This window comes from Octopus bimaculoides, chromosome Z (assembly GCF_046866305.1).
Source record: "Octopus bimaculoides isolate indiv1 chromosome Z, ASM4686630v1, whole genome shotgun sequence".
Classification (NCBI taxonomy): Eukaryota; Metazoa; Mollusca; class Cephalopoda; order Octopoda; family Octopodidae; genus Octopus; species Octopus bimaculoides.
In genome coordinates this window covers 35,399,269-35,421,201 of record NC_142944.1, presented here as the reverse complement: position 1 = coordinate 35,421,201, position 21,933 = coordinate 35,399,269, and the positions used below count along the sequence as shown (strand labels likewise).

Below are 21,933 nucleotides of genomic sequence, written 5' to 3'. Positions count from 1 at the left end.
CTCATACACAGTACATGCTTCTCCTTTTCTTCTCCATCAACTCCTACAACTTACCTCATAACCATCAGCTTTCTTTTATCCCCCTGTTCACTGCCATGAATAAGACATCCCAACTCTTTCCACTCATTTCTGGCACTCCTGCCCTACTCATTCCTAATCATCTTATATCTTGAGAGTTCACTGTGACACTTCATCACCAATTTTTAGCTTCCGCCTCCCTCTCTTCTAAAGCATGAGTAGTCCTGTAGCTCCTTTTCAACAAGAGACCTACCTGCTTGTTTTTGCTCTTTTCTCACATGCTTTACCCTTCTCTACTTCTTGTTCTCCTAGCATAAAGTTCCAATTTAAGGTCTGTGGTCTTGCAAGTTACATGGCAATCACATTAATGTTGGTGGTATGAAAAAAAAAAAAAGCAAAAACACCCAGTACACACTGTAAAGTGGCTGGCATTAAGAGGGGCACCTAGCCACAGAAACTATGCCATACTGACACTGGAAAACAATTTAGTCCTTGAGACCATTGGATACAGTCATCGGGGCCCATGCCAGTATGGAACATAGACATTAAATGATTATATATATGTATATACACACATAAATAACATGCAGACAGGATACACTGACCCAGGAGGAATTGAAATCCCTGAATCAAAATCAATGCATGACCTGGGCATTGACATGAGCAATGATGCATCTTTCCAGGTGCATATTACCAATTTGGTAATAAAATGCAGATGGCTGGCTGGATCGATCCTTCGAAACAAGAGAGAAGGAGACATTGATGATCCTCTAGAGGACATACGTTCTCAGTCGCTTAGACTGTTGTTCCCAGCTATGGTCACCACACAATTAAAAATCCATGGCAGAACTCGAAGCAATCCAAGAAAGCTACACTAGAAAATTCATCTTGATGCAACATGTCAGCTACTGGGAAAAACTTGGAGAATTAAAACTCTTCTCCCTCGAATGAAAGCAGGAAAGATATGCAGTGATATACATCTGGAAAATCCTAGAAAGCCTTGTACCAAACTTTGGCATTGACTTTATATATATATATAAAGTTACTCAAACTGCAGAACAGGGCGCCATTGCATAATGCCAAAGATCCCAGCATCACCATCAAAATACAGGACCAGATACCGCAACAGCTTGGGTTTCAAGGGCCCACAGCTCTTTAATATCCTTCGAAAATACCTGAGAGACCTGCATGGTGTGGATGTGTCTTTAAAACAAAATTGGATCTTTTCTTGTTACGGGTTCTAGACGAGCCTACCTCATGGCAGGAAACACAGATGAGGGCAGCAGCATCAAACTCCCTCATTGACCAAATGCCACATATCAAATAATGGTGTAGCTCAGTCAATGGTAGTGCTCCAGCATGACCACAGCTTTGCAGCTGAAACATCTTAAAATAGTAAAATAGTTAAAATAAAATAGTATATATATACATATGTAAGGGACGACCGTGCGAACTCATAAAAGGAGAAATGGTGACGAATGGAAAAACAGAGGACTCCTTTTATTTAAACGTGTCACACGGCCGAACACACAATAATATGTATCAGAGATGATATACATATGTTATGCGACGATAACATAGATGACCAGTAATGAAAGACCACAACCGTATTAGATGAATAACAGATATTTATTGTAGCGTTAAAGATGTATGTCTGTGTGAGAGTGTGAATGCGACATATAAGAACATAATCAAAGACAGGCCGTCATACAAAGAAAAGTGTGTATGTGAGTGATACATGTGTGTGTATGTTATTACAGCAGAGAGAAAGAGAGTCAATAACACGTGAGCAATTATATACCTGCTGATCACTAGTTGTGATGTCGTGGCATCGATGCCGGGCCGTGATTCTTGTTATACAGATGTTCGTCGCTGGCTGAGAATTTCTTGTCTGTTTAAGAACTCTTGCCTGTTTGTTCATCGTGGTGAAGCTGAGTCACCTAACAGAATCGAAGAGAGATGTGTGCCACGGTGGTTTAGTTTGGTGTACATAGAAAGTCGTGTTGACGCTGGTGGAGATTGATGCTTGGTAGTAATCGTGTTGGTCATGACAATGATGCTGGATAGTAGTCGTAGACTCGTGTTGCTGATGTGGCGACGGCGGTGGTCATCGTGGCTGGCTGAAGCAGTTGAAGTGGTCGCTGGAACTGCTGCTGCTGTCGTGTGGTACACGGAACAGATCTCAAAGAGAAACTGGACCGAGACAAATTTGTGGGGTATGAGTTGATCTATATATAACGTTAAGAGGGCTCCAAATGCCTTCAGAATTTTACTCTATCACGTGACTTTATTAGGGGCCGTGATTGGTCAGTTTGCGTTCTGGCGGGAAAGGTTCGAAGAAGTTGCCGATTCGAATAATAATCAGTCACGTGATGACAAGGAATGGGTTCTCTACTACGCTCGCATTTATTTATATTTAAATGAGAAGATTGTATGTAATGGCAATAGTAGTTTTGTATCTAGTGACGATAGGTAGTTTCACTACACACATATATATATATGTGTGTGTGTGTGTGTGTTAAATTCAAATTACAATAAATGTAAACAAACAAACAAAGTTTGCTTTTAGAAGCGTTGAGATGTCTTAGAAAGTTAAAGAAGTGATTTTGAATTCTCAAACGCAGGATAATGCCAATAATATAGCCTGAACAGGATAAACTACCTCTATTTTGCAGAAAAAAGTGTGGGCAGCCAGCCATGAGACTCGAATTCACACCTCCATAGGGGTAGTTTATCCTGTTCAGGCTATATTATTAGCATTATCCTGTGTTTGAGAATTTAAAATCACTTCTTTAACTTAATATATATATATATATATAAATTTAATTTGTGTATACAAATTTAATTTGTGGTCCGTGGGAAGAGCCATTTTAACGATGCGTCCTGCCCTAACTCTTCGAAACACCTGTGTTAGAATGGGGGCAACTGATGAAGGAAAATGTTCTCTGTGTGGCCTGTGTGTTTTCTGTACTCTGGTTATTATTATTTTTTTGTCTACGTTTTGTTTGCAATGTCCTGTACCCAGATATGCACCTATATATACAGGTAGATGTAGGTATACTTTGGTCAATCCAGAGCTATAGTAGAAGACACTTACCCAAGGTGCTACACAATCAGACTGAACCCAAGCTTTACATGGTTGAGAAGCCTTAACTATATAGCCATGTCTATGTCTATAAAATCTATTTTTCATTTACATTCACTCATATCAATGCATTTTATCAACCCTTTTGTTTTGCGTGTTTGAGGTAACATTAGCTTAATATACCACTAACCTCAAGTTGAGTATCTGATCTAATGGACTAGATTCTGTATTTTTGCATGCACGATCTGAAGTGATCTGCTTGGTTAGTCTGCTTGAAGTGATAATCTGTTTCCATTTTGGATTACCATAATATTTGAAGTGGAACATTTGAAAATTATAAACTATAAACTCATGAAACCTAAGATAGTGTCAAAAACCCACAAATAAATAATACAAATATTATCCACACTCAAGAAAGAAAGAAAAGAGGAGATAAATAAAGAAACTTTCATCTAAGAGTGGATCAGAACAGCTGAAACAACTAATATAGCAAACACACACGCTCACTCACTCACTTACTCATTCACTTACCCACCCACTCACCGAAACCCACCCATTCACACATTCACACTCCCTTTCTCTCTGTCTCAAATTTTTATTGGGAGCTACCATTCTTAAAAATTAAGGACTTGTTCTCTTTGGATCATTTTGGTTTGGTTTCTATGGTTGGATACCATCTCTGTTTCCAACCACTTTACTGTGTGTACTGGATGCACTTTCTCATGCGCCCAGAGAGGCTAAATAGCTCTTGACAAAACAGGACTAAATTGACCTCACTACCCAGTTCTGTTTCTGATCATTTGCTGACCACTTTACATTATGTACTGAGAATATTTTCTGAGGCACCATCACTAGGAAGGTAACCTTCCTCCCCAATCACCTGTAGAAGGAGTGTGACAGGTTCTGTTGTGGTACAAGTGGGCTGTCTTGTACTCAGTACACATAAGGAGTACTAGTAATCTAAGGTGTGTAGATCAAGGAGGGGAACATGATAGATAGCAATGGTAATAGAAAGGCCAGAAATGGGTAGTTGAGAGAGGGAATAGGAATGTAAGTGCGGAAAGTACTTAACTCACAATGTATGTATTTGCCCAGATGACCTAGAACGGTATAGGAGATAGATAAAGAGAACAAGATATCAGAATGAACAGAATGAATGGGAGGGTTCAAGAGTATGATGGTGGAGTGGGGGTCAAGGCAGGGATATTTTAGGGAAAATTCAGAATGAGAGTGATTTATCTGTAGCTGAGGTGGACTAAGGTAAAGTTGGACGATGAGATATAAGCAAGAGAAGCTATTGTATGACAATACAGGAGATCCAGAAGAGAAAACATGCTGGTCGGTTGTACAGCAGGATAAAGATAGAGTGTATTGGGTAGTGGATGGTGAGGGTGATCCAATGCAGCCTCTGATATGTGAAGTTAGTGAAGGGCAAAGGAGCTAGAGTGAAGCAAAGTGGATGCTGCAGTCTGCACAGGTGGTGGAGAGCTGGGAGATGGTGGGCTATAAGTTACAAAGAGATGGGTGATAAGTAGAGTGAGAAATAGATAGATGAGGAAGCAATGAGAAAGAGAGCAACAAACAGGTTTGGCAGGGTAGAAAAATATACAAAAGTTATATTACTACTTCTAAACACTAGTTTTGTATCAAGGTACCTTTTGCCATGGGTGTGAGAGGACAAATCTGACCAGTTTGAATGTGAAACAGGTGGAATATTTTGACTGGATAAGGTTGGGTTAAATGCTATAGGATTAGAGTTTGATAGAGGGACACGAAAAAAGGTCTTTTTGTAGAGGGGATACATTGCTATCCGAGCAGGAAAGGGAGAAAAGAAGGTAGATATGAGGTGTCAAGGTGTACCCCCAAGGTACAAGGAAGTGGATAAAGAAGGTGCCTATAAAGAGAGAATAGGCACAGAGAACCATGGATAGCCAGGTGGGTAGGTTTGTAAGGGTGTGAAAGGAGAGTGATGGGTGGTTAGAGATGAGGATAGAGGTGAATGCAGTGAATGGTGAACATGGGTGGAGCAGTCAATGGATAATATCAGTTTGAAGATGGTAAGGGGTCAGGAAAGGGGAGGTGGTGAGAGGTGGCAATATGTTAAATGAGGGATAAGTGAATAGATAGATGAGAAACAGTGAGAAGTGGTGAAGTGTATAAGAGAGAGAAACTGCACAGTGGCAGTGATAGAAGTACAAGGTACATAGGGGTGAATACAGTGAGTGACCAATATGGTGGTTAGATATCAATGGGAGATATGAGAGGGTGTTCAGGGGAAAAAGGCATTCAGTGGAAAATATGATGGTAGGGGATGATTGTTGAGAATGGAAAGTTGGTTCCAAATAGAAGGATGATTTGTAGTAGAAAAGGAGAATGGAATATGTGCAGTTCTGATCTCATATAATTATAGTGGCTGAGGCAATCATGCTGCAGTTAGAACAGAGGAGAGATGGGTGTTATGAAGATGAGTTGTAGGGAAGTCTTGACAAATTCAGTAACTTTACAACAAATATATACTCTTTTACTCTTTTACTTGTTTCAGTCATTTGACTGTGGCCATGCTAGAGCACTGCCTTTAGTCGAGCAAATCAACCCCGGGACTTATTCTTTGTAAACCCAGTACTTATTCTATCAGTCTCTTTTGCTGAACCGCTAAGTTACGGGGACATAAACACACCAGCATCGGTTGTCAAGCGATGGTGGGGGGACAAACACAGACACACAAACACACATACATATATATATATATATATATATATATATATATATATATATACATATATACGACGGGCTTCTTTCAGTTTCCGTCTACCAAATCCACTCACAAGGCTTTGGTTGGCCCGAGGCTATAGTAGAAGACACTTGCCCAAGGTGCCACGCAGTGGGACTGAACCCGGAACCATGTGGTTGGGAAGCAAGCTACTTACAATGCAGAGCCTAGATATTAATATATATATATTTTAGGTAAATTTACTATATTAATGCCTATTCCCTACCCTGAGTATTTACTCATAGTGCATACCTGATATATACATGTATGTGTTTATCTTCCAATAAGGAACTGAAAAGCCAGTTTCACATCTATATCACTGTAGTCAGAATCTGTTGTTGTGTAATTTTAAATATGTGATCAAAAAGCTGTTGTTACCAAAGCATAATAAAAAAGAAAAAATAAATAAAGGTTTATCTTAATTTATCTATTCATTTAAATAATGCGAATTTTTATTTATTTAATTCATTACTACAAGTAATGAAGAAGTGAACAATTTATGAAAATAGGTCAGTGTGACATATTTATAAAATTGTCTGTTTTATGTTCAAAATCGATTTGATTATCACTTCTAGTATAGAAACAAAGCTAGAAACTTAGGTAGTAGAGGGTGAGTGAATTAAAACTCAAGCAATAGGGGCCATAAAGAATACCAGAAGGCGTTTGTCAAAAGTTTTACAATATGGCTAATCCAACCCCTTAAATTGACTTAATAATATATAACATAAACATATAATTTCTTTTTGTAGTTTGTGTTAACAATTTAAGAATAATTTTTTTGACCTAAAATTTAAATATCAAGTTTTAAAAAGAAAGGATACTTTTGAAATCACTATTATTTATTCAGTGAAAATCTCTTAGAATTCAAGGAGATTTGCATTTTTCTAATAGAATTTTTTCAACAAAAAACTTTCTGTTTTTTTTCATTTTAAACTGATCTACATTAAGCTAACTTGCTTGACCTAAATAAAATAACAGTTTATCATCTGCTTTACTTCTTTTCTTAAGACCTTAAATTCGAAAAGGATCTAACTGTAGATCCTTTTCGAATTTAAGGTCTTAAGAAAAGAAGTAAAGCAGATGATAAAATGTAATTCTTGAAGCCCTGTGTCTGAAGAGTAAAGCTGGTATGGTTTCAGTAAGAATATTTTAAAACTAGATCTGCTGAATCAGGCTTGAACTGAGACTTACCAACAACAACTAAAAGAGTCCATTTTTGATTATTCTAAAGAATGTTGTTAGCATTTCGAAAATTATACGTTGCACTTATTTCAGTCTTTCCATTCATTTTGTGTTAGATATAGACAGGCAATATATTTGTACAAAATGATGGAAGTCAGTTTGATTGCAAAGAGATGTCAGAGACATCATAATGTGTGAAGGGCAATAACAGCTTGTATCTTGGCTTTGGTAGCACCTTATTTTTTCTCTTTTTCCTTGCTCCTGATCACCTTCAGGCATTCCCAAGAAATGAATTCATTTGGGCTGTTGGTTTGAATTCCAATGATCTCTTCATAGAAAGAGGATTGTCAAGTTTATATAATATTCCATTTTGAAGCTATTTGGAATAACGTCCTAGGTGGCTTGTCATTTATGCCAGGACCCCACCTATCCTTGCTAGTGGTTCATAGTAGGGACAGAGATACCAAGGCATGTCTACACACCAGTGGGTCGGCATATCTTCTCTAGGAGTCTCTTTGCTGCCCTGCGATTCCAAACCTGGCACCACAGGGTGAGCAGTTGCCCCATATGACCATTATGAGACATTGTAAAAATCTTGGTGGTAGAAAAGCTGTATACAGCAGAAAGAGTCTACACACTTTTTGTTTCACCTCCAGCAAAAAAGCAGAAATAACATGCACTAACAACTTACATCACAAATCTAACATTACTGCCCAGACATATTATACATGCCTTGGGTGCAAATACAGTCACACATATTAGGAATTGTCCAATACAATCTTTAAGGTGGTAGAGTGTGATTTGTCAGAAATTTGGCTGCTGTTTGCATTTGGTGGTTGAGCTAAGGTAGGAGAAAGGTGGGTTTCTTCATTGCTGGTGGGTAAGGTAGTTGCTGGTGTGAATTTTGATTTAGCTAGTGAGGGTGATAAAGGGAAGGGATTTTTTTCAGTCACATATATATACAGGGTGGTCACTAGAAAAGCAGAAAATTTGAAGGCAAAACTAACAAGCATTAATTAGATCATCAATAAACTGTGTGACAGGTGGTTTCTGATTTGTTATTTCTGTTATCGAATGAACACATAATCAGAACAAGCATTGATGTCATTTGCTTCTAAGTGAGCCGCACATCATAGAAGAAAGCTGCGGAAGGAAACAACTATCAGACTTTCAGAGACAAATTATTGTTCTTTTCAAGAGTAAAAATCCAGCTGGGCAAAGGGGGCCTGACTAAATATTTAACTGTATTACTGAACTTTTTTCAACTATATCACAAGACATCAGTTTGATACTGTTGTTGCAACTTTGAAACTTTGTTTACTTCAAATAGATCTTGTGAAAGTATAAATTCGCATTTCACGAATTTTCCGCTTTTATAGCAACCACCCTATATACTGAAACATAAATATCACCATAGGATATATCATCAGTGGCAGCAGTGGTGGTACCAAGAATGGTGGCAATGGTACAGGTGTTGTTTTATGTCTGCTTTTTATATTGACAGTGGTCAGACAGGTTGTCATGGTCTGAGTCAATTTTCATTTGAAGTTTCTGCTTTTGTAGATAGGTCAGGGAGCATGCCTCTCCTATCTATTCCATTTATGTTTAGCATGATTTTTATAGATTTTCTCACTTCTACTGTCCTACTATCCAGGTGAAATTTCTTCTCTCTGCTCTCTTTTGTTCTACCAGGTGAAAGGCATTTCTGTATTTCCTCTTGGTGTTATCTTTTGCATAATTTTATCATGTCTAAACAGTAAGGGGCTAGTTAGATGTCTTATTTGTCCAGTTTGAATAGAAAGACCATTCACATTCCCATAAATATTTATGTGTGTGCCTGTGCATGTGTGTATTTATGTCTATACACACATATACATATACAATACATATTACTAACAAAGACTGTTTATTTTGAAGTTTTACTAATACTAGACTCTCAAAGTAGTAATTGGTAAGATGAAATTCTCTTTATTATCTATGATACTAATTGGTGTACAGAAAAAGCAGTGGGTTGAAATAGTGAATAAAAGCTTCAAGTGGGAGGAAGAAAGAAGAAAAAACAGGTGCAGACATTCTCACAGGCACCCATCATTGTCCCTATCATATCACTGACTCCTTTACCTGCACTTCTAGCAACATCATTTACTGCATGTCCTGCTCTTTCTGTCCTTCTCTGTACATCGATCAAACGGGACACCACTTAGCTGATGGGTTCCTGGAGTACCTCTGAGACATTAGACTCGGCAATGACACCTTGGTCTCACATCATTTCCGCTCTATCAGTCATTCGTTACAACACCTGTCTGTGTTCGGATTGTCTTTGCATGGGGGTCATCTGGATTCCTGTCTTCACTGTGAACTGGAATTAATCTTCCCTCTTCACTCCTTTGTGCCAAATGAGCTCAACTTGACTCCCCTCTTCATCTGATTTCCCTCCTCTCCTCTCTTCATCTGACACCTACTTCCTCTCTTCACTCCTACCCACCTCTCCTCTCTTCTCTTGCCCTGATACCTACTTCCTCTCTTCACTCCTATCCACCTTCTCTCTTCATTGATACCTCCATCCACCCCCACACATCCTCACATCCCACATACCTCACATCCTCACCCCAAACCCACACCTCACTCTCACATCCCCACACCTCACTCTCATATCCCCACACCTCACTCTCACATCCCCACACCTCACTCTCACATCCCCACACTGCCACCCCACACCACATCACACTGCTCCACACCACTCTGTACACACTAGCACTGACCACTTCCCAGCATCCACACCATCATCCACACACCCACACATTACAGATGCACACAAACATGCACACATCAAAGTCACCACTCCCTATCCACACGCACACATTCTCACATACACACGCATACACACCTTCCTTTTGGGTTCACCAGTACTTTATTACTTCCCCTTCTTCCTAGTTCTGTCTAACTACCTTTGTCCAACCAGTCACCATGATTGACCGCTACTAACTCCACAAGTTTTTTAATTCTCACTCTGTTTATTTCCTCATGTTCCTGTTGAATAGCATAGGCTCAAAACATAAAATACTTTCTCACCTTCCTAAGCGTCAAACTAATACACCTGCTTGTTGTTTATACACCTGTCTTTGTTTTTCTGTAAATTTCAACTATATATATATATATATATATATATATATATATATATATATATATATATATATATATATATATATATATATATATATATATATATATATATATATATATATATATATATATATATATATATATATATATATATATATATATATATATTAATGTTTGTGTGAAAGTGTGTGGCTTAGTGGTTAGAGTATTCAGCTCACAATTGTAAGGTTGTTAGTTCAATTCCTAGTGACACGTTGTGTCCTTGAGAAAGGCACTTTATTTCACAATTGCTCCAGTCTACTCAGCTAGCAAAAATGAGTAGTACCTGTATTTCAAAGGGGTAGCCATGTCACATTCTGTGTCATGCTGAATCTCCTCATGAACTACGTTAAGGGTACACGTGTCTGTGGAGTGCTCAGCCACATGCATGTTAATTTCATGAGCAGGCTGTTCAGTTGACCAGATCAACTGGAACCCTTGCCGTAACCAACAAAGTGCCATTGATTGACTGTTTGTTCAGTTTTACTAAAAGCAATTTTATATTAATCTGATGGGTTACTCTATACTTTTGTAGACTACAAATTTATTATTCTTATGCAAGAATGTTGTTGACAGTGACTTTGAAGCTTTGGCCAAATAAGGCATCATCAGACTAATATATATGTGTGTGTGTGTGTGTGTGTGTGTGTGTGTGTGTGTGTGTGTGTGTGTGTGTGTATTTGTTTGTATGTATATATGCCTTTGTGTGTGTATTTATATCTGTATTTATTTCCCCCACCACAACACCCCTTAGTAACCAGTGCTGGTTTGTTTACATTCCCATAACTTAGCAATTCAAGAAAAGGTCCCATTAGAAAAAAGTACCAGACTGAAAAATATGAGTACTAGGATTGATTTGTTTGACTAAACCCTTCAAGGTTGTGCCCCGGCATGGCCACAGTCCAATGACTGAAACAAGTTGAAAAACGAGAGGTAAGATACACTTCAAGAGTGATTATTTTAAAAATCAACATTGAACCTGTAGGAAAATGTGATTGCTCTAAAAGAGCTCTAATTCTATGTGCATGCGTGGATGAATGTTCCAAAATGGCGTCTAGAACCAGGCATCACTACAAACCTTTTCAGAAGTGATATATAAATAATTGATTATTTATTGTGGAGATGTACTTGCATAGCAAGTGACCTGATCTGAGGTCGTGTGCTGGAACGAAAACAATTGCAGCATGGAAGGTGTTTATAAGCCATTTAAAATAACACACAAGAACCGTTAACTATAATATAACATTTAACTATAATATACCAAAATATTTTTGTCGCTTTGAGACCGCGACCTGTTCACTAATAAAATTCTGTGCTGCATCTGAGAAAGTAACAGTTAGTTCATGATATATATGTAAGTATGTATGTATGTGTGTATGTATGCATGTATGTCTGTATGTGCGTGATTATTTATTGTATTGATTATTATCAGTTGTTTGTATGTTTTAGTGGAAAATATATAAAGCCATGCCTAACTTTCTCTCACTCATGTATTTTGTGCTCCAAATCCATCTTTTTTGTTTCTGTTCTTGTTTATTTATATTTTTTTTTTTTTTTTTTAAATCTTTTTTCTTTTCCTCTTAATTGCAGTTATCTTCCATCTTTAAATGAAAAGAATTGTTCAGGCATTTATGATATATGTTATGAGGTTGTCTGGTCTACTTAGAGTATTGGGCTCACAATCATAAAGTTGTGGGTTCAGTTCCTTAGACTAAGAAACTGTTGTCTAAAGCAGGGGTTTTCAAACTTTTTGACTTGTGGACCCCTTTATATTTCAGGCTTTACCTTATAAACGCTTATGAAATTTATACATAAATATTTGCTTAAAATAACATATATTTTTACATTTATTTATTTAACAGTATTTAACAAATAGGTTTATTGTCAATTAAAAGATTTTGATTAAAAAACATATATAAAATCAAATTGCCCATAAAAAGTATTTGCTGTCTACGGACCCCCTGTGGTCCATGGACCACAGTTTGAAAACCCCTGGTCTAAAGGATATGGTTGTGTCCTTGAGCAAGATGCTTCATTTCACATTTTTCTCTTGTTTGCCCAGCTGAAAATGGGTACCAGCTTAGTACTTGTGTAGCTCTTTATCCTTCTAATTGCCACATTAAAGGATACAAGGACTGAGAGGATGTCTCTGCTTGCTTGAAACTACACAGGCACCTTAAACAATTAACGAAAGCATGGTACATGTTATCGAATCATGAGCAACAGCTATGGTTTTGTTTGTATATCTATCTCTATATAGATATATAAGTAGTGGAGGCGCAATGACCCAGTGGTTAGGGCAGCGGACTCGCGGTCATAGGATCGCGGTTTCGATTCCCAGACCAGGCGTTGTGAGTGTTTATTGAGCGAAAGCACCTAAAAGTTCCACGAGGCTCCTGCAGGGGATGGTGGCGAACCCTGCTGTACTCTTTCACCACAACTTTCTCTCACTCTTTCTTCCTGTTTCTGTTGTGCCTGTAATTCAAAGGGTCAGCCATGTCACACTGTGTCACGCTGAATATCCCCGAGAACTACGTTAAGGGTACACATGTCTGTGGAGTGCTCAGCCACTTGCACGTTAATTTCACGAGCTGGCTGTTCCGTTGATCGGATCAACTGGAACCCTCGATGTTGTAAGCGACGGAGTGCCAACACACACACAGATATATAAGTATTTGTATATATGTGTGTATTTATGCCCATATGCAAGAGATTAGCATGTGTGTATTTATAAGAATTATTTGTATAGTTGTATATTTCTGTGTATGTATGTATACCCAAAAAAAACAGAAAGAACTCCACTATTTTAGCATTTGATTAAAAGGGAAAAATTAATTTTTATGACAGAAAATGAAATTGTTTTTAGAGAGAGAAAATAGCAACTGTGCTGATTTGCCTAGTATATGTATGTGAACGAACTATTGAAAACTGTATTTCTATATACTCAATATGCTAGAAATAACTGTGAAGTCTCCCTACAATCACATCTTACCTTCTTTCAGTAAATCATATCTTACCTTCTTTCAGTGAAGATATCTTTGATTTTCAGTTGAAACGATCTTTAAAATGATCTCAAAAGTCTTATGAAACAAATTGCAAACTCACTGAAAACAAATGATAAATTAATACTAATGATGCACTAAAAAAATAAAATGAGTAATTTTAGTAACAAACTACAATTGATGAAGCAAATACTGACAGTAATATGGTCAACTGAAACCTTTGAAATAAGTGCCCCAGCATGGCCACAGCCTGTAAACCAAAACTAGTAAAAGAATGTATACAAACATAATGAAAGGTTTGCTCTAAGCATACCTTCTAAATGTTTCGAAACCTCTTGTTTTCTCAGGAAACAGTGAAACGCAAGATTGGAAAGTTTAAGAATATAAAAGTCCTTGGAATGAAGACTACAAGAATTAAGAAGATGAAACGGCCAGATCTAAGATAGAAAGTGAAGCTGCATACTCTGAAGAATGGAATCAGTTTTAGGTAGGATTCATCATGACAATGCATCATTGATTAAATATTTTTATGACAATGTAGCTGTGATCAATGACAACATGTCATGTCAGGTCAGGTATGAGTTTGGTCTTGTCTCAAGTGTGTGCATTTGGGTAGAATAAATCAGGATGGTTATTTTACTGATTAGGAAAATGCTAACAAACATTCTGGTATTTCCAATTAAAAAAGAAAAGTAATTTTAAAAAATTTAATTTTATAGCTTTTATTGTCTTTGCAGGTTCTGGTTAGGTTACTACAACTTATGTTCAGTTTGAATTCCTGTTAAAAAAATGTTTACAGAAGAGAGGAGTTCCAGTGGAATGCAGTGAGAGAGATTAAAAAAAAAAAAAGAATGAATGAACTGCCTAATAGGAGAAGGAGTAGGATTGAAAGAGAATTAGTAAGATGATAAGAAGTAGATAAGGTACATAATTTGTTAATTCAGTGGGGCAGAAAACATTAAGCTAATGACAGGGGGAAACAGGGGTACTGTACAAGTAAGGTTAGTGTGTTAGTAAACTTTGTTAATCAGATAGGCTAAAGAGGATAATGGTGGTGGTGGTGGTAGTGGTGGTGGTGGTGGTGGCGCTGATGCTGGTGATGAGATGAGGAGGAGTTGCTAATGTATATTTGTATATTTGTTTATGAACACAAACACACACACACACCATCCTCCTTATCATCATCTAATGTTTGTTTTCCATGCTGGCATGGGTTAGATGGTTTGACAGGAACTGACCAGCTGGGATGCTGTCCAGACTCCAATCGTCTGTTGTGGTATGGTTTCTACGGCTGAATGCCCTTACTAATGCCAACAACCTTACTGAGTGTGCTGCGTGTTTTATTATGTGCCACTGGCCTGGGTGCAGTTATGCAGCACCAGCATGATTACATTTTATGTGACACCAGCAAGAGTGCATTTTATGTGGGACCAACACCTGTAAAGGACAAGCCTGTATGTATGTACAGCAAATTACCACTTCCCTTGGTCCCTTGTCATTTCCTCAGTGAAGCCCAGCGTCCAAAGAACCCTTTTTACCACTTCATCCCACGTCTTCCTGAGTCTATCCCTTCCACAAGTTCCCTCAACAATAAGAGCTCAGCACTTCTTATGCTGCTGTATCCAACCTTACTAATATATTATAGGATAGGCTGTAGGCTAAAATGATATTACAAAATTATTATTAGTAACCAATAAGCTAATTCTACAATTTCTAGTGTTGCAAACATCACCATCACTGAGAAAGTTAATAAACTGATGATTATACTTGTGTGTGTGTGTGTGTGTGTGTATATATATATATGTATATATATATATATATATATATATATATATATATATATATATATATATATATGCATGCATGGAAAATGGATGTTAAACAATGATGATGAGGATGGTATGATATATTTGTATATGTGTGTTTGTGTGTACACACACAAACATATACAGGGGTTGGACAAAATAATGGAAACACCTTAAAATTTAAAACAAATTAATTTTAATATGGGGTAGGCCCACCTTTGGCAGTAATTACAGCTTAAATTCTACGAGTTATGGACTCATATAAAGTTTGAATTATTTCCAAAGGAATTTTTGTCCATTCTTCAGCTAAAACAGTCCCCAGTTCTTGTAGTGATGATAGTGGAGGATATCGACTCCTTACTTGTTTTTCTAAAATGCAGCATAAATGTTCAATAATATTGAGATCTGGGGACTGTGGTGGCCAGATTCAGCTAGAATGTTCCTCGTGCCATTCAGTAACAACTTTATCTGTGTGAATTGGTGCATTATCATCCTGAAAGATTGCGTTGTCCTCCGGAAACAGTTCCACAACCATGGGATGAATTTGATCAAATAAAATGCTTAAATAGTCTTGAATATTAATTTTGCCATGAAGGGATATTATTGGGCCAGCGGATTTCCAAGACATAGCCCACCAGATCATCACAGATCCTCCTCCATGTTTAACAGTTGGAAGAAGGCAGTCTGGTTCAAATGCCTCTTTGGCTGTCTCCACATGTATACTCAGCTGGTGGTCGAAAATAAGGTAAAGGATGACTCATCCGAGAAAATAACATCCTTCCACTATTCTAGGGACCAGTTCTGTAGGTTTTTACTCCACTCTAAACACTTTGCAACATTTGTTTGTGAAAGTAGTGGATTTCTGATTGCAGCCCTCCCATGAAATCCAGCTTTGTGCAGCTCCCAGCAAACAGTTTTTGTGGAAACTGGGTTCTTGAGTTGGTCATTAAACTCTGCAGTAATTTTGGGAGCTGTACTTTTGTGATCTTTTCTAAATATTCGCGTAAGAGTCCAATGGTCCCTATCTGAAAGTTTGGTTTTCTTCTGGAGTTTTGTTTCAACGAGGAGGTTTATCCCTCTTTCTCAAAGGCTGTCATTACTTTCGAGACAGTACTTCTTGATATACCAAACATTTCAGCTGTTTTTGTTACGCTAGCGCCTGTCATACGAGCACCAACAATTTGACCTTTTTTGAAAGTTCGATAGATCTGTCATTTTAATGAATTTTAATTACCTTTTTCTGATGATATCTGAAAAGAAGCAGCAATTTTAGCAAAACATTAAGTAACAGTAATAATAAATCAGAAAACATAGAAACAAAGAAGTTTTTGATGGTTTTATAGTTATTTCAAAATTATGATGCTATGAAGCTAGATGTTTCCATTATTTTGTCGAATCCCTGTGTATATATATATATATATATATATATATATATATATATATATATATATATATATATATAGACGTAAATATATGTAGATTCAGAAGAATATGGTACTTAAGTTGAGGCACCAGAATTTAGTACGGTATTATCCATACAATTTCAAAATAAGGTGATTAAAATCAAAATAAGCAACAAGGATATCCAGGGGTAATGCAGTATGATCGTTTCACAAAACTCCATTTAATTGAACAATGCAACCGTTACATCAATTTAAGTACAGAGCAATCCTCAGCTGCACAAAGACATAGAATTTAATTAAATTAAAACAGCACAGGAGTGGTTGTGTGGTAAGTAGCTTGCTTACCGACCACATGGTTCCGGGTTCATTCCCACTGCATGGCACCTTGGACAAGTGTCTTCTACTATAGCCTTGGGCCAACCAATGCCTTGTGAGTGGATTTGGTAGACGGAAACTGAAGTCCGTCATATATATGTATTTATATATATGTATGTGTGTGTATATGTTTGTGTGTCTGTGTTTGTCCCCCCACTATCACTTGACAACCTAAGTTGGTGTGTTTACGTCCCGCGTAACTTAGCGGTTCGGCAAAAAAAAACCGATACTAGGCTTACAAAGAATAAGTCTTGGAGTCGATTTGTTCGACTAAAGGCGGTGCTCCAGCATAGCCACAGTCAAATGACTAAAACAAGTAAAAGAGTAAAAGAGAGATGGGCATATTAGTATAATTTTACTTAAAATCTCCAAGAAGTTAAGGAGATAGACAAAGAACATGCTGCCTTCACTTCAGCTTAGAAGCTACAAAGGTATCAGGAAGAAAGACTTGTTACAGATTTTGCTTGTCACTGTTTTATGGAGTCAGTTTTAATTTATAGACTAGCTTTATCAAATCCTTGTATATCTAAAGCCGAGAGAACAAGGGGCAGTGTCTGTTAGGGGTAAAGCTGAGGGAGTTGACACAAATCATAGTGGGTATAGTCATAAAAGAAATCAAGATTTATTAGAAGCAATATCATGAGATTTAGTAAAGGAATAACTTAAATCAAGAACTTAGCTGACAATTAAGGGGGCTGGCCACTAGCAAACCACTGATAATGAAACAGGAAATCTTATCATGTAGTACTATAGTTAAATATTTTAAACAATATTGCCACATTGTATAAAGTTAAAGTTTAGGGCTATTCTGAGGATTATTAAAAAGAATATTATAACAAAAGGATAAAATGTTTTATGAATACTTTTGAGTATATACCACACTTTTACCACAATAGAGGGAGGAAAAGAAATTATCTAGAAATAGTTTAATATTTATACATATTATATGTTTAAATACTAACTTATCAGATGGTATCTGTGAATATTGATCAATTGGTATATATTGGTATTTAATAAAGGAATACTGAGGTAAAAGAACATGCTAACTATATATTGTAATGAACTGCTTTGATTAAAATTTAATTAAGTAGTGAATATACCAGTATTGTTTAATATAAGCTAAATATGAATTTATAGAGGTACAAAAATCAGATTTATTTTATAAATAAATAAAGGCTATTATAAAATAATAAAGAAAGAAAATAATCAGGTAGGGCAGAACACCATAGAAAAGGAATAAAATAGCTTAATCTCTAAAACATAAAGTATATGTAGCTTATTATAATATAATAACCTTTATTTATTTATAAAATAAATCTAATTTTTGTACCTCTATAAATTCATATTTAGCTTATATTAAACAATACTGGTATATTCACTACTTATAATAAACTGCTTAGATTAAAATTTAATTAATATATAGTTAGCATGTTCTTTTACCTCAGTACTCCTTTATTAAATACCAGTATATACCAATTGATCAATATTCACAGATACCATCTGATAAGTTAGTATTTAAGTATACAATATGTATAAATATTAAACTATTTCTAGATAATTTCTTTTCCTTCCTCTATTGTGGTAAAAGTTTAGTATATACACAAAAGTATTCAAAAAATTTTTTATCCTTTTAAGTAAAATTATACTAATGTATCCATCTGTTTTAATTTAATTAAATTCTATGTCGTTGTGCAGCTGAGGATTGCTCTGCATTTAAATTGATGTAATGGTTGCATTGTTCAATTTAATGGAGTTGCGTGAAACGATTGTACTACATCCTTGTTGCTTATTTTGATATATATATATATATATATATATATATATATATATATATATATATATATATATATATATATATTTATACAAATAGGATGATAATTTATTTTTGAATGCAGAGATGTCATTAGAACAGCAGAAACATTGGCTAAATTACCCTTACAAAGCCGGAAAATTTGTCAGTAGCCAGCTATGGGACTCAAACTCATATTTCTTGATATGACTCCGGCTGAGTCCTTTATCATTAAGCTAAACTGCTTTAGTTAGTTTGTTTATATTTATACACATGGTTGCATATATAGCTTTAGAAACAGATTGATATGTCAGCAAGCAGTTTAGCTTAATGGTAAAGCACTTAGCCAGAGTTGCATCAAAAGATACATGGCTGGTTGTTGACAAAATTTTCTGCTTTGTAAGGGTAATTTACCCAATGTTCTTACTGTTTTAACAGCATCTGTGCATTCAAAAATAAATTATTATCTTATTTGTATTTTTATACACATTTCAGCACTTATATAAAAAAAACCCAGTTGTTAGTTTACATATATATATAGGTATAAAAGTAGTTGATAGCTTCCATTACCTAGGTGACCAAGTCAGTAGCGGGGTGGGTGCGCTGAAAGTGTAGCTGCTAGAATTAGAATAGCCTGAGCAAAGTTCAGAGAGCTCTTACCTCTGCTGATGACAGAGAAAAAGGCAGACTGTATGACACATGTGTACGAACAGCTGTGCTACATGGCAATGAAACATGGGCAGCGACACCTGAGGACATGTGTAAGCTCACAAGCAATGAAGCCAGTATGCTCCGCTGGATGTGTAATGTCAGTGTGCATACTTGACAGAGTGTAAGTACCTTGAGAGAAAAGTTGGACCTAAGAAGTATCAGATGTGGTGTGCAAGAGAGATGACTGTGCTGGTATGGTCATGGGGCGAGAATGGATGAGGATAGCTGTGTGAAAAAGTGCCACACCTTAGCAGTTGAGGGTACCTGTGGAAGAGTCAGGCCCAGGAAGACCTGGTGGTGAAGCATGACCTTCGAACATTAGGCCTCACTGAGACAATGACTAGTGATTGAGACCTTTGGAAATATTCTTTGCTTGAGAAGACCCAGCAAGTCAAGTGAGACCATAACCCGTGGCCTATGCCAGGGGTCTAACCAGCCCACTTATGCGTACCTTTCCTTCATTGGACACTAAACTCTGCTTGTGAAGACCTGTTGAGGCAAGTGAAATCGAAATCGAAATCAAATTCGACGACTGGCATACATGCATTAGTGGAGTGCTAAGAGCACCATCTGAGTGTGATCGTTGCCAGAGCAGCTGACTGGGTTCCATGCCGGTGCCACGTAAAAAGCACCATTCGAGCATGATTGTTACCAGCATCACCTTACTGGCATTTGTGCCGGTGGCACATGAAAAATATTCGAGCGAGGTCGTTGCCAGTGCCACTGGACTGGTTCCTGTGCAGGTGGCATGTAAAAAACACCATTTGAACGTGGCCATTGCCAGCACTGCCTGACTGGCCCTCGTGCCAGTGGCACCTAAAAGCACCCACTACACTCTCAGAGTCGTTGGCGTTAGGAAGGGCATCCATCCGGCTGTAGAAACACTGCCAGACCAGATTGGAGCCTGGTGCAGCCATCTGGTTTGCCAGTCCTCAGTCAAATCGTCCAACCCATGCTAGCATGGAAAGTAGACATTAAACGATGATGATGATGATTATACATATATACATACTCTTTTACTTGTTTCAGTCATTTTGACTGTGGCCATGCTGGAGCACCGCCTTTAGTCGAGCAAATCGACCTCAGGACTTATTCTTTGTAAGCCTAGTACTTATTCTATTGATCTCTTTTGCTGAACTGCTAAGCTACGGTGACATAAACACACCAGCATCGGTTGTCAAGTGATGTTGGTGGCGACAAACACAGACACATAAACATATACACACACACACATACACACACTTATATATATATATACATATATATATGACGAGCTTCTTTCAGTTTCTGTCTACCAAATCCACTCACAAGGTTTTGGTTGGCCCAAGGCTATAGTAGAAGACACTTGCCCAAGGTGCCATGCAGTGGGACTGAACCCGGAACCATGTGGTTCGTAAGCAAGCTACTTACCACACAGCCACTCCTATGCCTATATATATATATATATATATATATATATATATATATAATATGTATATATATATACACACACACATATATATAGGTATATATATATATATGTCATTATCATCATCATCATTTAAAATCCATTGTCCATGCTGGCATGGGTCAGATGGTTTTACCACGACTGATAAGCTGGGCGGTTGCATCATACTCCAGTCTGATTTGAAAGCTTTCTACACCTGGATGCCCTTCCTAGCACCAACCACTCTGAGAGAGCAATGCATGCTTTTCCCTGCCACTGGCACGTAAGCCAGTTATGTGTCACCAGTATCTGCCACAACTATGATTTCACTTATCTTTATAGGTCTTCTTCTCAAGCACAGCATATTGTCAATGGTTTTGGTCATTTGTCATTACCTTCATGAGGCCCAACTCTCGCAAAGTGCATTTTACATGCCACCAACATGGGTGCTAGTTACACGACACTGGCATTGGCTATATTGCCTCCATGAGGCAATACATATATAATAATAATAATAATAATAATAATAATAATAATAAAGTCGCAACAAAAGAATGAGACTTCGATATTAGGTAAATAGAGGATATTTATATATGTATAGTTTAGGACAATCAGTAAATTGTCATAATAATACTCAGAGTTTCTAATGCTATCAAAATGAGTTATATGAAAGCTAATGGGTCCAAAATTCTGTATTTGCTTAATATTATCATCCAGTTATTGTTATCAAAATAAGCATCTATCTATCAATCATCTATTAAGCTAATTATTTATATGTATATATATATATATATATATATACATATAAATAGTTAGCTATATATATGGTTAGCTATATATATATAGTGTGTATGGAGCCTGGTGTTGCCATCCGGTTTCACCAGTCCTCAGTCAAATCGTCCAACCCATGCTAGCATGGAAAGCGGACATTAAATGATGATGATGATGATGATGATGATGTGTGTGTGACTGAGAGAGAAGTTTTCTCACAGCATTTATCTACACTATTCTATTCACAAAGCATTGGTTGACTCAATGTAGTGGGTTCAAGCTCAGAAGCAGGTAATTAAGAAGCCAACTTTTTTAACCACACACCAATGTCTGCACTTACTATGTCACTATTGTTATTTAGAAAGATACTCGTTCCTTTTCTCTCTCACAAATCTGAGCCAGGGTAGATAAATAAACAGATATCTCTTAAATGT

At 37.0% G+C, this 21,933-nt stretch overlaps 1 protein-coding gene across 1 annotated transcript in view; it reads left to right on the top strand.

The window, feature by feature from the left end:
• LOC106870287 (uncharacterized) overlaps positions 1 to 21,933 on the top strand; it is a 157,562-nt gene that overhangs the window by 132,241 nt on the left and 3,388 nt on the right. The window contains exon 10 of the mRNA XM_014916308.3: positions 13,567 to 13,706. Coding sequence (XP_014771794.1) covers positions 13,567 to 13,665 — 99 coding nt within the window. The 3' untranslated portion in view covers positions 13,666 to 13,706. The remainder of the gene's footprint in view (positions 1 to 13,566; positions 13,707 to 21,933) is intronic.